General features: G+C 40.0%; 1 protein-coding gene across 1 annotated transcript in view; it reads left to right on the forward strand.

Moving 5' to 3' along the window:
* CRYBG1 (crystallin beta-gamma domain containing 1) overlaps positions 1–17499 on the forward strand; it is a gene marked incomplete at its 5' end in the record, with an annotated part of 218495 nt that extends 200996 nt beyond the window's left edge. Inside the window, 9 exons of the mRNA XM_079716281.1 lie at positions 2710–2836; positions 3036–3068; positions 3996–4108; positions 5900–6029; positions 9324–9463; positions 11105–11228; positions 11661–11819; positions 13478–13640; positions 17232–17499. Of these exons, the coding sequence (XP_079572407.1) occupies positions 2710–2836; positions 3036–3068; positions 3996–4108; positions 5900–6029; positions 9324–9463; positions 11105–11228; positions 11661–11819; positions 13478–13640; positions 17232–17320 (1078 nt within the window). The 3' untranslated portion in view covers positions 17321–17499. The remainder of the gene's footprint in view (positions 1–2709; positions 2837–3035; positions 3069–3995; positions 4109–5899; positions 6030–9323; positions 9464–11104; positions 11229–11660; positions 11820–13477; positions 13641–17231) is intronic.
* Between the last annotated feature and the right edge of the window lie 1371 nt (positions 17500–18870).

Below are 18870 nucleotides of genomic sequence, written 5' to 3' on the forward strand. Positions count from 1 at the left end.
TACTTGGGTGTTTTCTTACAGGTAATTTATTTTAGTTTTATAGGGAAGTACAGTACTCACAGTTTTTTTTTTTTTTTTAAAAAGCACTGGCTAAAGTGTCATCCAAGGTTTGCTCAGTTGTCACCTTCTCTCCTGTGTATACAGTCTTTCCCTCCTCACTGGCTGTTTTCCCTCCAAACCTTAAAGTCAAACAATCAAGCAAAAAGGACTTTACCCCCTCTGTTTCCCTCTAACTTGCTATAGACCCAGAGCCTTGCCAGGAATACTTTTTTGTGATATGTCTTATCCTCTTTAATTTTTTTTTTTTAGGTCTTGGCTTTTGTAAAGTAGATTTACTTGCTCTGCAGAAATTCCTCCCCACATAGCACTGTTCTGGCACTTTGTTGTCATTTCTCTTCATGACTCGTGATAAGCCAAAGGCTGTGTGAACAGAGGCGACACACAGAGGCACCTGTGAGCTGTACAGCCTCCCACCCTGTCAACACTGGGATCTTGGTCAATGCCCTTACTTAAAAATGAAAATACGGACTTTCACCAAGGTTAAATGACCTTTTTAAAGTTATCTGAAAGTAAATGTCATGACCACACCTAGAACCAGGCCTCCTAATTCCTCACTTCACAATGTTGAAGAATAGGATTTTAAAGTTGCTTATGAGGTTCTGGAGTGGGAAAGCAGCATTTCCTGAAATAGACTGTGATTGGTGCTTATAGCAGTTTCTCCATTCAGCTGGCCAGAAATGAGTCCACAGATATTAGCTGTCATAGCTAATTAATTATCACTTGAGATTTTTACAGTGTTCTTCTTGATGGCTGCTCATTTCTAAGTAATAACTGCACTTAAGTTTTTAAGTCAAGGCCTTTAGATAGTAAAATTGTAATCTGTTCTAATTGTGAAGCATGTGGGCTGTTTCAGGTATGGCTTAATGGAATGGTAAATGAAAAAACTGCAAGGGTAGGTGGCAGTTCGGGTCACGAGGTGAAGAGACCTGGTGAGCCTCAGGAGACTTGGTCAAGGGTTCGTTCATCCCTGGCCACTAACTGACAGGTCACTTCCCATTCAGAACAAACACCAACAAATAATACCATGTGATGCTTCTTACCCATCTCTGAACTTTCGAGGGCAAGGATTTTGTCTTTTTTTTCATCTTGCATTCCTAGTGCCAGTCTAGTTCCCCGCACATGGTAAATGGCCAGTTAGTTTGTTGAATGAATAAATGAATTACTTTTTCTGTGTCTTTAGGTTTTCTTTTCAGTAAAATGTGAAAACCAGTGCCTCCCTGTTACTGAGTCCAAGCTCGTACTGCTCACCACGCAACAGGCTAGTAAATCGAGAGACAAGTGTTAGGGCAAGGAATAGTGACTTTATTTAGAAAGCCAGCAGACGGAGAAGATGGTGGGCTCGTGGCCCAAAGAACCATCCTCCCCGACTTAGAATTCAGGCTTCTTTTATACTAAAAGGCGAGGGACTGTGGTAGGTTGTTGCCAACTTCTTGGTGCTGGAATCCTTTGTTCTTGCAGCTGTCCACGTAGGTCTGGTCACAGTGTTACTAGAAACCTCCACAAGACAGTTGTTATTTTCTGTTCTGCAACTTGATTTATCTCTATGTGAATGGAAAAGTTTTACACTAAAGCTTTAAAGGTCAGAGCCTTGAGAATGGACCATCACGTATATTTCAGGCACTAGGCAGCATTCCTTTACAGAGGTGCAGAGCCAGCATGACTAAGCACAGGCAACACAGCACAAAGGTTAGAGCGAAAGGACTAGATCTAATACGGAGTCAGGTGTGTTATTCTGTGTTACATCCCTAAAAGATTAAATGTGATAATAGATGTGAATGCATTTTGGAAAGTTCTGAGCATATATATGGGCATAAAGGTATTATTCCTTTAAGCTGTGAGAGGATCAATATAGGGCAGTGAATTAACTGAGGAGGAAACACTTGAGTATCTCCTGAATATAACAGAATTGAAAAACTCTTTTCCCTTCAAAGACTTTATCTTTGTATGAGAAATAGCATCAGTAAGCTGGTTTTGTTGATTTTCCTCTCTGAGTGTGGATCATTTAAAAGATAACAAATATGAAAACATTCCAAAAGAGATTCATTCTTAGTATTCTCAAGAGTTTGTTCAGTTTTGCTTATTACATAGTTGTCATGTTGGAAATCCTGATTGAAACAAAATTTTCATTATTTAGCTGTTTTATGATCTTTTAAGCATTTTTTAAGCATTTTTTTATGTCAGCTTTTTTTTTTTTCCAGTGTGGTTTGTTGTGTAATAGAGACATAGCTTCCTGTAGTATCTTTCTGGAAAAATACTTTAATGTTGATAACAAAAAGAATTCTTACTTGCTTATTAAAAGAACCTTTACAGCTACTTCTTGAAAGTCCAAATTGTTTCCTTAGAATAGAATTAGAAAGAAACATAGAGAAATGGGCTTATTGGAGTTTTCTCAGGGAATAAGATTTGATAAGCGAGAACACCAAAAGGTTCATGTAAAGATACTCTTTAACTTGCCACTTTGATTTGTCCTACAGACAAATCTACCTGCTCCTAAAAGATTAATGGAGAACCAGAAAAATTCTTCAGATTACTTATTAGTAAAACAAATGAAAGTTGCTATACAATGTATATTTATCCAAATGGGTGTGATAGTTTTATTGTAAATGTAAACTATGAACTATAACAAGTCAGTGTTTTTTGTTTCTTTAGATGGGTAGCCTATGAAAATCCTGACTTCACAGGAGAACAGTATATACTGGATAAAGGCTTTTATACCAGCTTTGAGGACTGGGGAGGCAAAAATTGTAAGATCTCTTCTGTTCAACCCATATGTTTGGTAAGGAGTTACATTTTTCTCTGAGAATATTTAACTGAATTTTGGATTCCCTTAATGTGTGCTTCTGGTTCATGTAATACTTAACTATAGAAACTATCCTGAGATTATTTTTAATGGTAATTGTTAATGATCCACAGAAAAAATGTTCAAGGTGTCTGCCCTACTCATTTCCTTTTCTCTTCCCTTTAAAAATTCTTAGGATTCTTTCACCAGCCCAGGGAGACAAAATCAGGTAACTTAACAAACATTCTATCTTTCATAATTAGAAACCTTCTGTTAAAAAGCTGAATTTACGTGTAAAACATCATACATTTGGGAACATATTGTTAGTTTTACCCATTTTTGTGCCTGAAAGCATAACTATATTTTAAAATTAAGTTTATAGTAAGGCTTAATTGATAGCACTGGCCCATATCTAAATATTTCTTATAAAATGTTCTTATGTAAAGTTAAATTTTTATATCAGTACAGTGGATCAGAGTTTTACATTAATACACTAGGATTAGTATTTCAAACAATAGCGTATAGTTATTGTGGAAAACAGTAAAATGAATTTTCGTATTTGCTGTGTCTGCATTAGGCTTTTTATATAGTGTCTTTTATATGGTGTCTCACTTAAGCCTTTTGAATGCCGACTCTTATCAACTGAAGTGTTAAATTTGTTAAAGACTTTTTAATGGAAGTGTTCAGAGAGCCGTAATTAGAGGCACAAACACCACTGTAGCCTCCTTTATTGGCATACAAAAGAGTCTAATAAGTCAGCAGGTAGCTTCCATTGAGAGGGAGGGAAACTGCACTACATGTTTCCAAAATATAGTTTCTTGTAACTGTTAGAACTGTGAACAATTACTTTTGGCCACAGTAAAGCTTTAAAATGCCTGGCAGCTTGTTACAAGAGGGTGTTCTGTAGAAAGCTGCCTCTATTGTTGGACTATCCTTTGATGTCTCTGAATGAAACTAAACAATCACGAATGGTGCAGCCAAAGTATTTCTAATTGATCATTAATGTAGAAGTAAAAAAATTAAAGGATTTATAAAATTCATACCAGTTTACGGTTAACAAAAGTTAGCAGGTCATGTTTGGTTATCATTTCAGAGGCTGAATGAGTTAATGTGTTTAGGAGAAGAATTTTATGTATTTCCGTTTACTTTTTCAAAGATTCACTTGTTTTCGGAACCACAATTTCAAGGTCGCAGTCAGTGTTTTCAAGAAACAACAAGTCAAATTGATGAGTCATTTTCTGCCAAGTCTTGCAGAGTTTTAGGAGGCAGGTAAGCAAAACAGTGGACTGGCAGAGCCCAACCAGTGGGGGAAAACAGGATTCACATATCAGCAAGTAAATACACTTGGAGGAGCTTGGTACCTTATGAGACCACCACATAGTACAAGACCATGTGAGTACTGAAGTGGACTTTAGAGCACTGAGTGCTGGGCGTCAGAGGACATGGATATCAGTGTGGGTGGGAGAAGTTGAAGATCACCACCTCGTTGTGCAATGGGACTCAGACCAGGTTCTCTGCTCTCTAGGCCCCTCCTGTCATCTGTAAAGGGACTTTAGATCACTCTAAGGCACCTCCCAAGATAGATTTTTTTTTACAGGTGGGTAGGAGTAGGGTGGGCATTCTGCATGACAGACAAGTGCATGGTTGGGGTGGAGATGCTGATGAGGGGCACACCACCCTCTCTAGCTGGGAGGTCTTTGTACTGGGGGGAGGGGAAGTGAGTTTGGACAGGGAGGGTGGGCTCAGGTGATGACTCTTCTGAGCATATGAATTTAGATGGATGCCAAAGGAAAACACAAGATGGGCAAGGCAAGGAGCTCAAAGTCAGGGAAATGGATCAGGAAACCCTTGGAGCAGTCTGTGAAAAAGGTGATGAATTAAGTTGAATAATAATAAGTAGTAGTAGTAGCAGTAGTAGTAGTAATGCCTTTAATCATATAGTTCTTCATGGTCTAAATGGCACCATCATGCCATTTGGCAATGCAGAGTGGAAAGAGCACCGGCTTTGCATTCAAATGCATAGATTTATATAAAGCTTCACTGTTTCTTAGCACATAACTGCACCTCTGTCCTAGTTTCTCTTTGTCCCATATGCTGCTTCATTTATTACTACCAGACATGTACTTTTTTTTTTTTTTTTTTTTTTTGCGGTACACGGGCCTCCCACTGCTGTGGCCTCTCCCGTTGCGGAGCACAGGCTCCGGACGCGCAGGCTCAGCGGCCATGGCTCACGGGCCCAGCCGCCCCGCAGCATGCGGGATCCTCCCGGACCGGGGCACAAACCCGTGTCCCCTGCATCGGCAGGCGGACTCCCAACCACTGCGCCACCAGGGAAGCCCCAGACATGTACTTTTTTGTTACTCATTTATTGTCCGTCTCAGCTCACTAGGGTATAAACTTCAAGATACCAGGGGCTTTGTCTTGTTATATCCCCAGCAATGGAAAAATACCTGACACACAATTATTCCTCAATAAGTATGTGTTGGGTTAAACAACAACAAAACAAAAAGACCCCCAACTCCTCTAGGGAAGCATGATAAATCACCATTTTGTCAATAATGCTGAGTGCTAGAGAGACTGAGTGACTTATCTAAGCCACTGTGGTATCTTGACTCCTGGCCCAGGGTAGAGGTGTTGGAAGTGAGGATAAAGGAGTGAGGGAGAAATCCGGGGAGGAAGCAGTAGACCCAGGTGACTGGCTAGCTGTGAAGGTTGAAGGAGTATTCAGAAAAGACTCGAAGACCCAAGGGCTTGACAGAACCACCTTGGCTGGGAGAATGGTGGCACCATGAGAGGTGCAAGGAATGCTGGTAGGTGGGGAGGTGAAAGCATTCATCATTTCATGGAGAAAAAAGTTGTTTTTCCCAAATGACTTATGATGAATATTAACTTGCCACAAGATGAAATGCAGTAAATACATCCAGACATTTTTGCAGAGAGAACACTGTTAGCCATAAGCATTGTGTTTATTGTATGGCAGCTACCTCTAAAAATCAGACTTCTTGACTAGGAAGACTCAAATTACATTGTATACATGTGTGTGTGGCTTTTCCTCTATAGCTGGGTTGCATATGACGGAGAAAATTTCTCGGGTAATCAGTACGTGTTGGAGGAAGGCCACTATCCTTCGCTGTCTGCGATGGGATGCCTGCCTGAAGCAACTTTCAAGTCTGTTCGTTTTATAGATGTCGTAAGTATCTCAGGGTGAATATAGCGTTACAGAGATGTATGATCACACAGCTGACAGACAGAGCAAGGGAACCAGCAGGTACGCTTACTCAGGACAAAGTTGGAGGCAGAAAAAATAGTTTCGTGGACAACTTTCTACCCTGGTCTCTTTCCAGATCTTTAAAATGTAAACTGTTTGCTGTTTTCTCAGGCTCCAGGGGGCAGTGTTGGGTCAGTCATGGTGCACAATGCACAATCATGGGCTAGTTCAAGGCCCTTCCGTCTTGTTTTTTTCCATTTCACACCTGAGCCCTATTTCTTTTTTTAAGATTTATTTATTTATTATTAGTTTATTTATTTATTTATTTATTTGCGGCTGCATCGGGTCTTAGTTGCAGGATCTTTGTTGAGGCATGCGGGATCTTTTGTTGTGGCGTGCAGGCTCCATGGTGCATGGGCTCTGTAGTTTGCAGCACTCGGGCTCTCTCATTGAGGCGCCTGAGCTTAGTAGTTGCAGGGCACTGGCTTAGCTGCCCCACGGCATGTGGGATCTTAGTTCCCCGACCAGGGATTGAACCCATGTCCCCTGCATTGTAAGGCAGATTCTTTACCACTGGACCACCAGGGAAGTCCCCCTGAGCCCTATTTCTATACCTATACCTTTAGAGGTACCCATTCTAATGTGTTTGGAGTACAGCTTGGATATTCCTATAAAATACATGTTTTTAAAAATATGTATACACACCTTTTAACTTATATATAGTATTATGCTATAGTTCTCATGTTATAAAAACTCTCCTTACATTAAATTTTTTGAGAGCCATCCATTATGCTGTATGTACATCTAGTTATTGATTCTAATGAGTGCACATGATGTAATATGTATATACAATATGTAATCATTAACTAGATGTACATACAGCATAATGGATTACCCTGGGATCTTTTGGGGGTATATATTAAAAAGTGGATTGGGACTTCCCTGGTGGCGCAGTGGTTAAGAATCTGCCTGCCAGTGCAGGGGACACGGGTTCGAGCCCTGGTCCCGGAAGATCCCACATGCCTCAGAGCAACTAAGCCCGTGCGCCACAACTACTAAGCCTGCGCTCTAGAGCCCGCGAGCCACAACTGCTGAAGCCAACGCGCCTAGAGCCTGTGCTCTGCAACAAGAGAAGACACCACGATGAGAAACTCGCACACCACAATGAAGAGTGCCCCCGCTTGCCGCAACTAGAGGAAGCCTGTGGGCAGCAACAAAGACCCAATGCAGCCAAAAACAAACAAAAAAAGAGTGAATTTACTGGATCTCACATGCATGAATATGCAACCTTCAGTAAGTACTGCCGAATTCCACCACTTTACACTGTCGCTGGCAGTGCATGTGGATTCCAGTTTTCAGCATCATGGCCATTATTGAGTATTCTCTGACATTCTAACTTTTGTCAGTTTGAAAGAATGGGGTAGGCTCTGACATTCTAACTTTTGTCAGTTTGAAAGAATGGGGTAGAAGTTGTGTTAGTTTGCATTTCACTGTTGGTGAGATCTCATATACTTACTAGTCATTTGGGTTTTCTGTTCAGTGAATTGCCTGTTTATATCCTTTGCCCAGCTCTTTAGTTTCCCATCATTGTTGTTACTGATTTGCAGAAATTCCTTATAGTTTTTAAATCTATTCCTCTGTTGTTTTAGAGATTTGCAATGAAATGACTTTTCTCAGTTTCTCATGTGTGTGCCAATCCAGATTATAGTGCTCCTTTTTGACCAGAAATCTTTAATTTTAATGCAGACAAAGCAATATTCAACAGAACAATACTGCAAGATCATGTTCAGATGTTAAAGTCTGGGTGTATCTGACAGTTTGGGAAGTATTTGTTAGTTTTTGGTAGCTGATATCTCATAAAAAGCTTTAAACATATGTAGTTGGTGATTTTAGCTTTAAAGGTAGAAGGAACAAATGTGAGTTGGCTTTTTCTCATCCCCTCCTGCCCGTTCAAATAACGAAATATATAACAAAATAACGAAAATGTTGACCTTCCTTGAGATGTGAAAATAGTAGCAGTGAAACATAAAATGATGTGGTAAGATTCATTGACTTACAAATAATATCTAAAAATTTGATATTTAACCTGCTTGGAATTCTAAAAGCAGCCTACAAGTATTTTAAAAAAAACAAACCCACTTTAGATTTAAAGCTTTTAAATGCCTTCCTTCAAGCAGAACTTAGCATATATGCTCACATCACTTTTGATATTTACAGATGATGTTCTTTTAAGTTTTGATTATGATGAAATGAATAGTTTACACATATTAAGAATGTATATTTTAATCGTGACTTAGTACTTCAAAATCGTTTGGTTGTTGTTGCTAGATTAGAGTGCTTGGAACATTTTGGCATGCCATCTCAGAGAAAAGTGCAGTGAAAGTGCAAAGTAGTAATACTACTACAGTTTCTGTCATTTCCTTCTTGTATGGTTTATATATCCTAATTTCTAGACCATACAGAACACCTCTACACACTGATCTGCTCTGTTTACTGGTCAAGATCTTTCTGCACATCAGAGCACATCCACATACATGAAGCAGTAAGGTGTCACACCGTTGCCACAAAACTTTAAGCAAGTTAGGGAATATTTCATGTATCATTTATGATTTTAGGATTATTATCATTAGAGCTTAGTCTAGGGTCATAAGGGTCTGTAATTTGAAAAACAAGCATAAGCTGCCAACTTTTCATTTTTCTGAAAATCAGTGGACTTGAACTTGGGGCTTCCATCCTATTTTTTCTCTCCTAACAATTATTCCTACAGGAAAGTTTGGAAATACACAGAATCATTGTCTTATTGACAGTTAAAAACAACAAAAAGACATCTGAAAGTGCATACAAGGGGAAGGTTCCTTTATTAGGCAGATTACCACTAGACCCCCAAAGATCACCACAGCCCCCGACCCTCGCCATTTATGTCCTTGACTTTTCAGCCCCTTCTTATCTCAATAGAAAACAGAAAAGTTGAAAATAAATTCCAGTAGAATTGATATTCCAGGCATATATACCTGTTCCTTTATGCCTGGGATATTTTCCCCATTTTATAATACATTTACTTGCCTTTCTATGTAAGGGAAAAACTTTCTGCCCTCCATCCTTCCTCGCTTTAGCTTTGGAGTATATAACCACCCAGACTTTCTGGAAAAGGGAGTTTATGACCTGGCCAAATCCGGCCAGACCTTCTGCTTTGTCCTTGTAACAAGATGATTTTCACGTTAAGTTCGAATTACTGTCAAGAATGAGTAACAGAACATTATTTTTGTTCCTAAACAGGAATTTTCTGAACCAACAATTATTCTTTTTGAAAGAGAAGACTTTAAAGGAAAAAAGATTGAATTTAGTACAGAAATAGTTAATCTCCAATCCCTAGGATTCAACACGCACATACGCTCTGTTCAGGTGATTGGTGGCATGTAAGTGAGTTACCTACTTGTTTATTCAATAAAATAGATTTTAAAAAGTAAGTTTGATCATATTTCTCTTCTATGTTACCTTAACCAAATTGACATACAACCCCTTTTTTTTCTGTAAGGGTTAATATTTATGTTCCCTCACAGTATACTTTTCCTATTGGGAAAAGCCATGTGTGGGACATCATCTCTTCATCCAGATTTTTAGTTTACTTAAGATAAGGACTCTCAGAGTTCCTAGGCAAGCGCTTTGCAATAAATTTATTGAGCACTTCCTTAGCAAGTAGGAAAGAGAACTGATTTTGCTTATCCTTTTGAAAGAGCAAGTCCTTTGATTTTGGAGTAAGGGTTGGGATTTTCCTTCAGCTAGGAGTGACTAGCAGATGTTACAGGCAAAATGATTTAACGTCAACATGGGAAGATTTTTCTCAACTTTGAATAATTTTGAAATTAAGATGTAAAAATGAATAAGGACTATCAATGTAATGTGTTTTTACAAAAGTATTTCACTCACAAAAACAATAGGTATAATTTGAAGGCATCAAATGTTGGAGAGGACTATAGCTATTTAAAAAACAAATTCGGATTATTAGGGTGATACAATTTTATGCATGACTTTTTTTTCCGACAGGTTTAAACTAATATTTTGTTTTTATGATAAAATGACTACGATGATAACATTTTAGAGTTCCAGGGTTAAAAACAGAGAACCTTCTTCCTTGATGTGATACATCAATCAGAGAGAAAGACTGCTCTGTTGCTTGCATGCTGGTCTGCACTGGAACCCAGACTTCAGGTGTGGGTACCAGCATCTCTGTGTGGAAGAGACCTGAGTATCTTTAGTAGTTTTCTGGACTGAGGAAGATTACTCTCATTTTAAACAAAACTTTATTATTTATTTTTATCTAACCCTTATATAGCACTTACCCTGTGTAAGAACTTTACAAGTATTAACCATTTAAATAAAGGTCCATTATTACAGCTAAAGATGTTTTATGTAAAGTTCACAGGAAGTACTGGGCTGTCCTGCTAAAAGACTATCTCTAGTTCATTGCCTTGTTGAAGAAAAAACTTACCTATTTCTCTTCAAGAGTGGAACTTTTGGGCATAAATACTCATGTACCATGAATTTGCTATTTGTCAAGACATGGGTGCTGTAGCTGTTTTTGATAATAAGGTAGTTTCCTTTTTTTACCCTCCAACATATATTTAAAGTATAAAAAGCTCGGTCTAGGTACTTCCCTGGTGGCACAGTGGTTAAGAATCCGCCTGCCAATGCAGGGGACACGGGTTCGATCCCTGGTTCAGGAAGATCCCACGTGCCACGAAGCAACTAAGCCCGTGTGCCACAACTACTGAGCCTGCGCTCTAGAGCCCGTGAGCCACAACTACTGAGCCCACATGCTGCAACAAGAGAAGCCACCACAATGAGAAGCCCGTGCACCGCAATGAAGAGTAGCCCCCGCTCACCGCAACTAGAAAAAGCCCAAGTACAGCAATGAAGACCCAACGCAGCCAAAAATAAATTTAAAATAAATAAATAAAAAGCTCAGTCTAAAAGTCAAAGTGTTCTGAAAATATAATTGGTGCCCTCTGTGAGATGGATATTGCTACTTACTGTGGTTATCTCCTTTTGTTTTCCAGATGGGTTACTTATGAATATGGCAATTACAGGGGTCGACAGTTCCTATTGTCACCAGCAGAAGTACCTAATTGGTATGAATTCAGTGGCTGTCACCAAATAGGTTCTCTGCGACCTTTTGTTCAGGTATTTTCTTCTTCTACATGCTTTGAATAGACTCTTCTCTGAAATCTTCTTGTAAATGTAATTAACTTTTTAGTTTCAATTTTAAGTGTGAAATTGGCCTCTCCCCCACCCCACCCCCGAGAATTTCTGAATTTTGGCTGTGTTTCTGGTGCCAAAAGGTTGTGACTGCTTTCAGAAATGTTATTACACCTGACGTCAAAACCTGGTATGTCCCAAGCCCTGGGTTGTCCATAGGCAGGCTCCCAGCCCCAGGCACTTTGAAATTCTGTCAACCTCTCCTCATTGAGAAAATCCTAAAGCCTCTGAAACTCTCAGATATAGCAGTTTTCCCTTTTCCAGCCTCATTTGGGATTCTGCCCTTGCTACTGATGCTTGTTCAGTGCTTCTAAAGTACAGCTTGTATATGACTATTGCTGGGGTTTTGTCTTCTAGAAACGAATTTATTTCAGACTTCGAAACAAAGCAACAGGGTTATTCATGTCAACCAATGGAAACTTAGAGGATCTGAAGCTTCTCAGAATACAGGTCATGGAGGATGTCGGTGCTGATGACCAGATTTGGATTTATCAAGAAGGATGCATCAAATGCAGGGTGAGCTTTTTGGATTAGACAAGGGTCTATAATAGCATCTTTCTTCAAGTAGATGCTACTTCATGATTCCTGGAGCATTTTCAGAAATAAGTTAGAAGGTTTTTCATGAAACTATTTCTTAGTTCTGATAGAACCTATCTAGGAACCTAAATGGGAGGTAAATCTAGCACTGATCCAAGATAGAATTTTTATATCTATACTTGATTTTTATACAGTAATAGAAAAAGCAAGTGTCTGTGTTACCCTCCCCTTTTTCCTTAACCTACTTGTTATAGAAATAAACTTATAAGCCCCATCATTATCAACACAGATCACTCTTGGTTTGTTTCCATTTTGGAGGACCCCACAGACTAGGTTGAAGGGTGAAGAGATACCACCCTGTGTACAACACAATCCGTTTACTAATTGTCACACGTTGTAAAATGAAAATTGCCCATCTCCCTCCTGTCACTCCCGCCACAATGCACATTTAAAAGCTGAGTGCTGTAAGATTTTATGAGAGATGCTCACACTTCTATTGTACATATTCTTTTTAACTCCTTGATTTTATGGGCTTGACTGTTTGCTCCTAATTTTTTTAATCCTGGTGCCCCGTGAGTCAGCACAGGGCATTATGGCCTGCTGAAAGGAAGTATAACTTGTTAATTGGGTCTGTTGTGCTTGAGGGAGAATCATCCTTTCAGTAAACAGAAGTACTATTTACACATGCATAGAAGAAATAGCATGAGAAACAGAAGTAACTAATATAGAGGCATAGAAAAACACTTCTGCCTTTGAATTTTCTTAATTCAAGAAAATGGCATCTTTCAGCTATTATTTCTAATGAACATTACAGTGATATTATTTTAACAGCTTTGAATTTGGTAGGTCAGTGAGAAAAAGGAAAGTGTCCTAGATTATCACAGTCCTTTTATCTCTATATTGTAGAACAGTACACTTTTCATAAGCATTTTCTATAGTAATATGTGTGAATGCCATATGAACATGACTACCATACTTTATTTATATTATATTATATTAAGGGTAGATTCACTTCATAGAAGGACCCATAAGATCTTTGCATTAGAACACACTCTACTACATTTGTGTTTTCTCGTTTTACACTTGGATAGCATGCCTTTTTAGAAAATTTTAGACATTTCTCATGAAGGGAAGACAAGACAAATTAGTAAATGGAATTCCAAGTTTTAAAATGATAAAATGCCCTTTTAGCAACTTCAGTGCTACAGCAGCCTTCAAAATTAGAGATGCAGTCATATTCCGGAAGGGTCAGGCTGAGTGGAGTGGATACGTCAGGGAGATTAGCTACAGACCCAGCCTCAGATCATGGTGATTTCTGGGGGGAAATATCATGATGGGCATTTTTAGTGTTCTAAGGCTTCCCTTACTTATAAGACAGAGGGCCTCACCAAGGGCATAAATCTCTTAACAATGGACAAGAATTGAGAACTATCACTTATGTCATCTGAAATGAAGGGCATAAATATTTGTTTGATCCCAGTTACCATGGCTAAAAGCTGAAATTCCTCATGTGGGGTATAAGTGAAGCTAGGAACTAAGATAACTTTAAAAATCAGTTCACACAGGAAATTGCTTACAATGGTAGCTGAATGTATATCCACCCATGTCTAAGATACCTTGTCTTTTCCACTGAGCAGATAGCAGAAGACTGCTGCCTGACCATCGTGGGGAGCCTAGTAACCTCTGGCTCTAAACTGGGCCTGGCGCTCGAACAGAACGTCGACAGTCAGTTCTGGAGCATGAAGTCTGACAGCAGGATCTATAGCAAGCTGAAGCCAAATTTAGTGTTAGATATCAAAGGTAAGGATAGTTTCTTTAGTTAACTAAAAAGCTCTTTACTTTTGAAAATGATGCGTGTACTATTATTAATAGTAAGTGATCCCTTACTTACTTAGTAAGTGCCAGCCTCAATGCTATACACTGTACATACGTTATCTCACGTGATCTTCACAGCAGCCCCAAGAGGTCTATGTTATCCCTCCTCCCCCCACTTTACAGCCTCCAAACTGAGGCTCAGAGGAGTTAATCAGTTTGGCCACAATCTCACACCCATTAAGTGCTGAGGTGGAATCCGGACATGGGCCAACTTTAAACCATTTATTATAACAATGTTAGACTAAAATTCACAAGTTAAAAGGCTATGACCTCAGTCCGTATAGTTGATGATTCTCATGTACAGGCGTGTAAACTTTCATTGTAAAGATCTAAGACTGAAAAGGAATTAAAACAAACAACATAGCCAAAAAGATTTCAACTTAACATTTGTTCAGTGAAGTTAATCCAGAGCAAACCGATTGATGGTGCTTGGGGAAGAACAAATAAATTTAGGCCAGGGGTTTCCAAACTTTACCTGCATGAGAATCCCCTGGAGGGCCTGTTAAAAAACACAGATTGCTGGGTTCCACCCTCAGGTTCTGATTCAGTAGGTCTGGGGTAGGGCCCAAGAATCTGCATGTCTAACAAGTTCCCAGGTAATGCCCATGCTGCCTGTCTACGAGAACTACTGATGATAATTTTAAAACAACATAAAGCAAAAAAAACTGACCTCAAGTAGACATGGGAATTCAGTGAACCTTTGTTGCTATAGACAAGCAAATGATGATAGTGTGTTTTATTCATGTCATGTGGGGTAATTTTGCTTTAAATTATTAATGGAGACTTTCTATCCCTTATCAGGAAACCAGTGTGGTTATGTTCGTCACTTTAGTGGAACCATACTATACCACACACCACTTTAAATCATGGCTAGAAAGTTGGCTCCGTTTTACCTGAGTCAGGGTTCTAGGCCAAAGCTGTCATTAAAAATTAAGATAGAGTGGTAAAGAAACAGCTGCAACCTGGTTTTAAAATAACTTTTGTGGAAAGATGGAGAATAAGCCTGAACATTTCCATCAGGGGCTTTGGTGACTGCCCCTGGAGAAAAGTGGCTGGCACTTCTGATCTGCAGGTGGGGAGAGTGGCCAAGCCACCTAACAATGGGATTAGAATTCACAAAGAATCTGAGGAACAGAAAGGTGCTCAGAAGCAAACTACGTTTAATGAGGCAAAGGCAGGGCACTACATTTAGGGAGCACCACTCAGCAATATCTAACTCCAGGCTGGATGGGGCCCAAAGTCATACACTGTATAAAGTGCAAGCAGGAGACAAATGCATTGTAGGCTGGCACGACAGATCTGTCAATATGTACACAAGTAAGATACCCATTTTATAGATGATCAACCTGAGGTTCAAACTGTTAAGAGTCACTATCTTTATTCTTATTTTGAACAACTTGTTAAACTGGAGCTCCTCAGTCTATTCAAGATAAGAGTTTCAAAACCTCCAGAGAAGCCAAAGAAATGTGACTAGACTGAATTGGAAACATGGATTTTGGGGAAAATACGGACTCATGTTTCTTACAGATGTGATCAGCTTCCTATGTCCAGGGTTAAGTCATTGTAATCTTTATGAGCTAGTCTCTTAGAACATTCCTTTTATTCTTTCAACATGTATTTATCGGGTACCCACTATGTGACAGGCTCTGTGCCACACACTGGGGGTATCAAAGTGAAAGAAAAAAAAGGACAGTACCTTGGCTTCAGAGCGCTTACATTCTGGAAGCTCCAAGGATATGGGATTTTCCCCCACTTGCTACCCTGGCAGTTGACCAGGAGTAAGGATTCCTGGCTTTCTAGTCTTCGACTCTGAAAAGGACTGTGGGACTCCAGGAGCCTCCTCCTTAGGGCTTCGCTTTAAAGCTCCAAGATCACTTCCTAAAATGCAATATAAATTAGTCCAGTGCCTTTGGAATAAGGATACTGTTCTGTATGTTTGTGAACTCTCAGTATATCGAGTATGGTAGCTACAATAATCACTTGTTAAACTGGTTTCAGTGTCTCAGAATGTGGGAGAATGATGCCATCTTGTGGACAAGAGAGAGTAGGGCCACACATCCCACACACTGTGCAAGGGGGATAGAAATACATCTCTCAATAGGAGACCGTGACTTTCACTGGCTACAACTGTTGACCATTTGTTACCTACTAATATTACCGTAAGATTTATTTCTTTTAACCTATCTCCTGGTGTTTTGGTAGACATCCATGTATTATTCCAGACCAAAGACATCATAACAACAGTGTAAGCTGATTCACACTCACTTTAAAAAAGTCTGTGAGGATTTTAATCCTCCCCAAAGGCAAAGAATGCATCAGATTATTTCTCAAGAACTTTCTAATTGTCATGACTCTAATTAGAATTATGATGTAATATACACAGAAAGTATGTTTAAGATACTATAATCTTGAAGAATGAAAAAAGACATTGTGATCTTAATATTTGCTGAAATCTCAGTGGAGTGGAGTGTGTTGTGTCTCAGTGGAGATGGTGGGGTTTGTGGTGGTGGTGACTTTTTTTCCCAAACTTAAGCATAAAATGCCCAGGGCACCTTGCCTTTGTATTCTATCCTATACCTAGCTGTGCAGAGGTTCTTAGTTACCATGATGATAAACCAATTTCTTAGAAGAGGGGCATGCATAAGAGATGATCTCTTCCCTATCAAAATCTATTGTGTAAGTTTTCAGACCTTTTGGATGTTTTGTAAATGCTTTAAAAGAGAATAAGAACGTTTAATTCCTCTTGGCCTGAGGCTGCAGTGTGATTTCAATACCAGTCGCACTTACCCTGCAGCGAGATGAACAGATTTTAATTTTGATGGAGTCCTTGGTGCTATGACGTTGATACAGAGGCTTATGCTGAAAAGGATAAGGTATCTGTTTACTCCACACTGGGGAAAAAAAAAAAATCACATGACCCTTTCTTTTGTTAATGATATTTCTCCATTGAAAGAAGAGGCCATGAGGCTAAAGAATCTGAAATATCTAGTAGGCACCCTTGGAAAAAAATATTCTGGTGAAAGGGAAACCATACTAGTTTTACAGTCTAATGGAACTCAGCATGTTAAATGCTATGAATTTTTATACACCACAGCCTGTGGGTTCCCAGAAGTGGGAGTGCTGCCCTGCCTATACTTCTGGGTGTCACTCAGACCTCCCCTTAGACCTAATACAACTATTTTTCATTGTTCATGCAAAATTTGTTCCGATGACCATTCTACTCAGGCCTGCCTGCTGTTTTGCTGAATATCACCACTGAATATCTGTCACAATCTCTTTACTCCTTTTCCCATTTCTAGATTCATATGATGGGGCTTTAACACATCACCCCCCAGAGGCTGGAACCTCTCAGCCCTCAGTGCGTTTCTGGGCTTTCCTCCCTGCTTTGTCTCCTCGAGGCACACAGTTTTACACTTTGCTTACTCTTGTTACGTTGGTGTTGTGATAAACTGTGTCTGCTACAGCCCCTTCATGTGGGCATGTTTCCTTCTATCATTTTCCTCTTCTGTCTTTCAGGGGGTACACAGTATGATCAGAATCACCTTATCCTCAACAGTGTCAGCAAAGAGAAGTTAACCCAAGTGTGGGAAGCCATGGTCCTATAGACCTGAATTAAAGAAGGCAGGAGGAATATTTCTGGAGGTCTTTCAGCTACCTTATTTAAACAAACAAACAAACAAGAAAAAACAAGGGCTGCAGACAGAAGCGCCCAGAAGAAAGCGGACCTGCTCCTTCCACAGCTCTAAAGTCTCTCTTGAATCACACCGCCGTGGCCAGGACAACCACTCATCTTCTCAAGACTGTAATCGTTTTAAACCAGTCATTTATCCTCCTCTTGTTTCATCCCTTTCATTTCTTTTCAGTAGCTGCTTAAACAGGTTGCCTCATTAGCAGCGAGACTATGTACATTTTAAATTATATCCAAAGATAGAGAACAAGAACAAACTTACCGACCTTGCAGACCTACAAGTCCTGTACACTTTAAAGGGAAGGACAGAAGCTCAAGTTTGTAAGGTAGGAGATTGTTCAGCATCTGAGAAGAAATAATTTATTAGGCCTGTAATTTTGGTCCTTGATCTTCTGATTTCTGGACTTATTAATTACACCATATAGCAAAGTGGGGAAAGCCTTATCTAGTCAGACCTACCTTAAGCAACTAAGTATAAACAAAATGTTTCTGTTAATACTAAAAATTAGGGGACTTCCCTGGGGGCACAGTGGTTAAGAATCTGCCTGCCAATGCAGGGGACACGGGCTCGAGCCCTGGTCCAGGAAGATCCCACATGATGCAGAGTGGCTGGGTTCGTGAGCCACAACTACTGAGCCCGCGTGCCTAGAGCCCATGCTCTGCAACAAGAGCAGCCACCGCAATGAGAAGCCCACGCAACGAAGAGCAGCCCCTGCTCACCGCAACTAGAGAAAGCCTTATGCACAGCAGCAAAGACCCAACGCAGCCAAAAATACATTAAAAAAAAATTAGTAAATTTACAAAGATAGCATGTCCATGTCTGCTAACATTTATTAGCAGGATCTGGATTATTTTAACCCACTCTAGAATGTCACATGTGAGTGCTGTTTAGTGCTTTTCTTGCAGATGCTCCTGAAACAGCATTACCATGACCTAATTTATGAGCCCATCCTCACTCATCTACAGGTAGTTCTGAAGCAGCGTTACGCAGGCCTTTGCTAAACTCAGGTCTTTTAGCCCAATTTCCTGCCTTCCTGTCCAGCTGCACTGGCACGAGGCCTGCACGGGGCCGCCTTCCCTGTGAGGCTCCACGGCCCCGCACCTGCTATGACTGCTGGGGCACAGCCTCAGGTCATGCAGACACGAGAGGTGTGGAAGGCTCAAGAGGATGACCAGCAATTCTCTCCAGAAAGCGAAACAAAGACTGAAGCAATCCTAGTTGGCCAAATCTCGGAACTGAGAACCCTAAGACGCAGCAAGTATTTCAGTGGAAATTGAAAATATTTAGCTGCTGATCGTACATTCCCTGGCCCGGTCGGTCAGTGCTGTTCAAACAGTGATTCTAGTTTGAACAAAACTGCTAAACGTTCCTTGAATACACGCTTCCTCTCTGTCCTCATGTCGTTGTCCTCGTCACTGAATACTGGTGCTTGGAAGAACAAATCTTGTTTCCTTTTCCGCTACTCG

Source organism: Hyperoodon ampullatus, assembly GCF_949752795.1.
Source record: "Hyperoodon ampullatus genome assembly, chromosome: 12".
Taxonomy (NCBI): Eukaryota; Metazoa; Chordata; class Mammalia; order Artiodactyla; family Ziphiidae; genus Hyperoodon; species Hyperoodon ampullatus.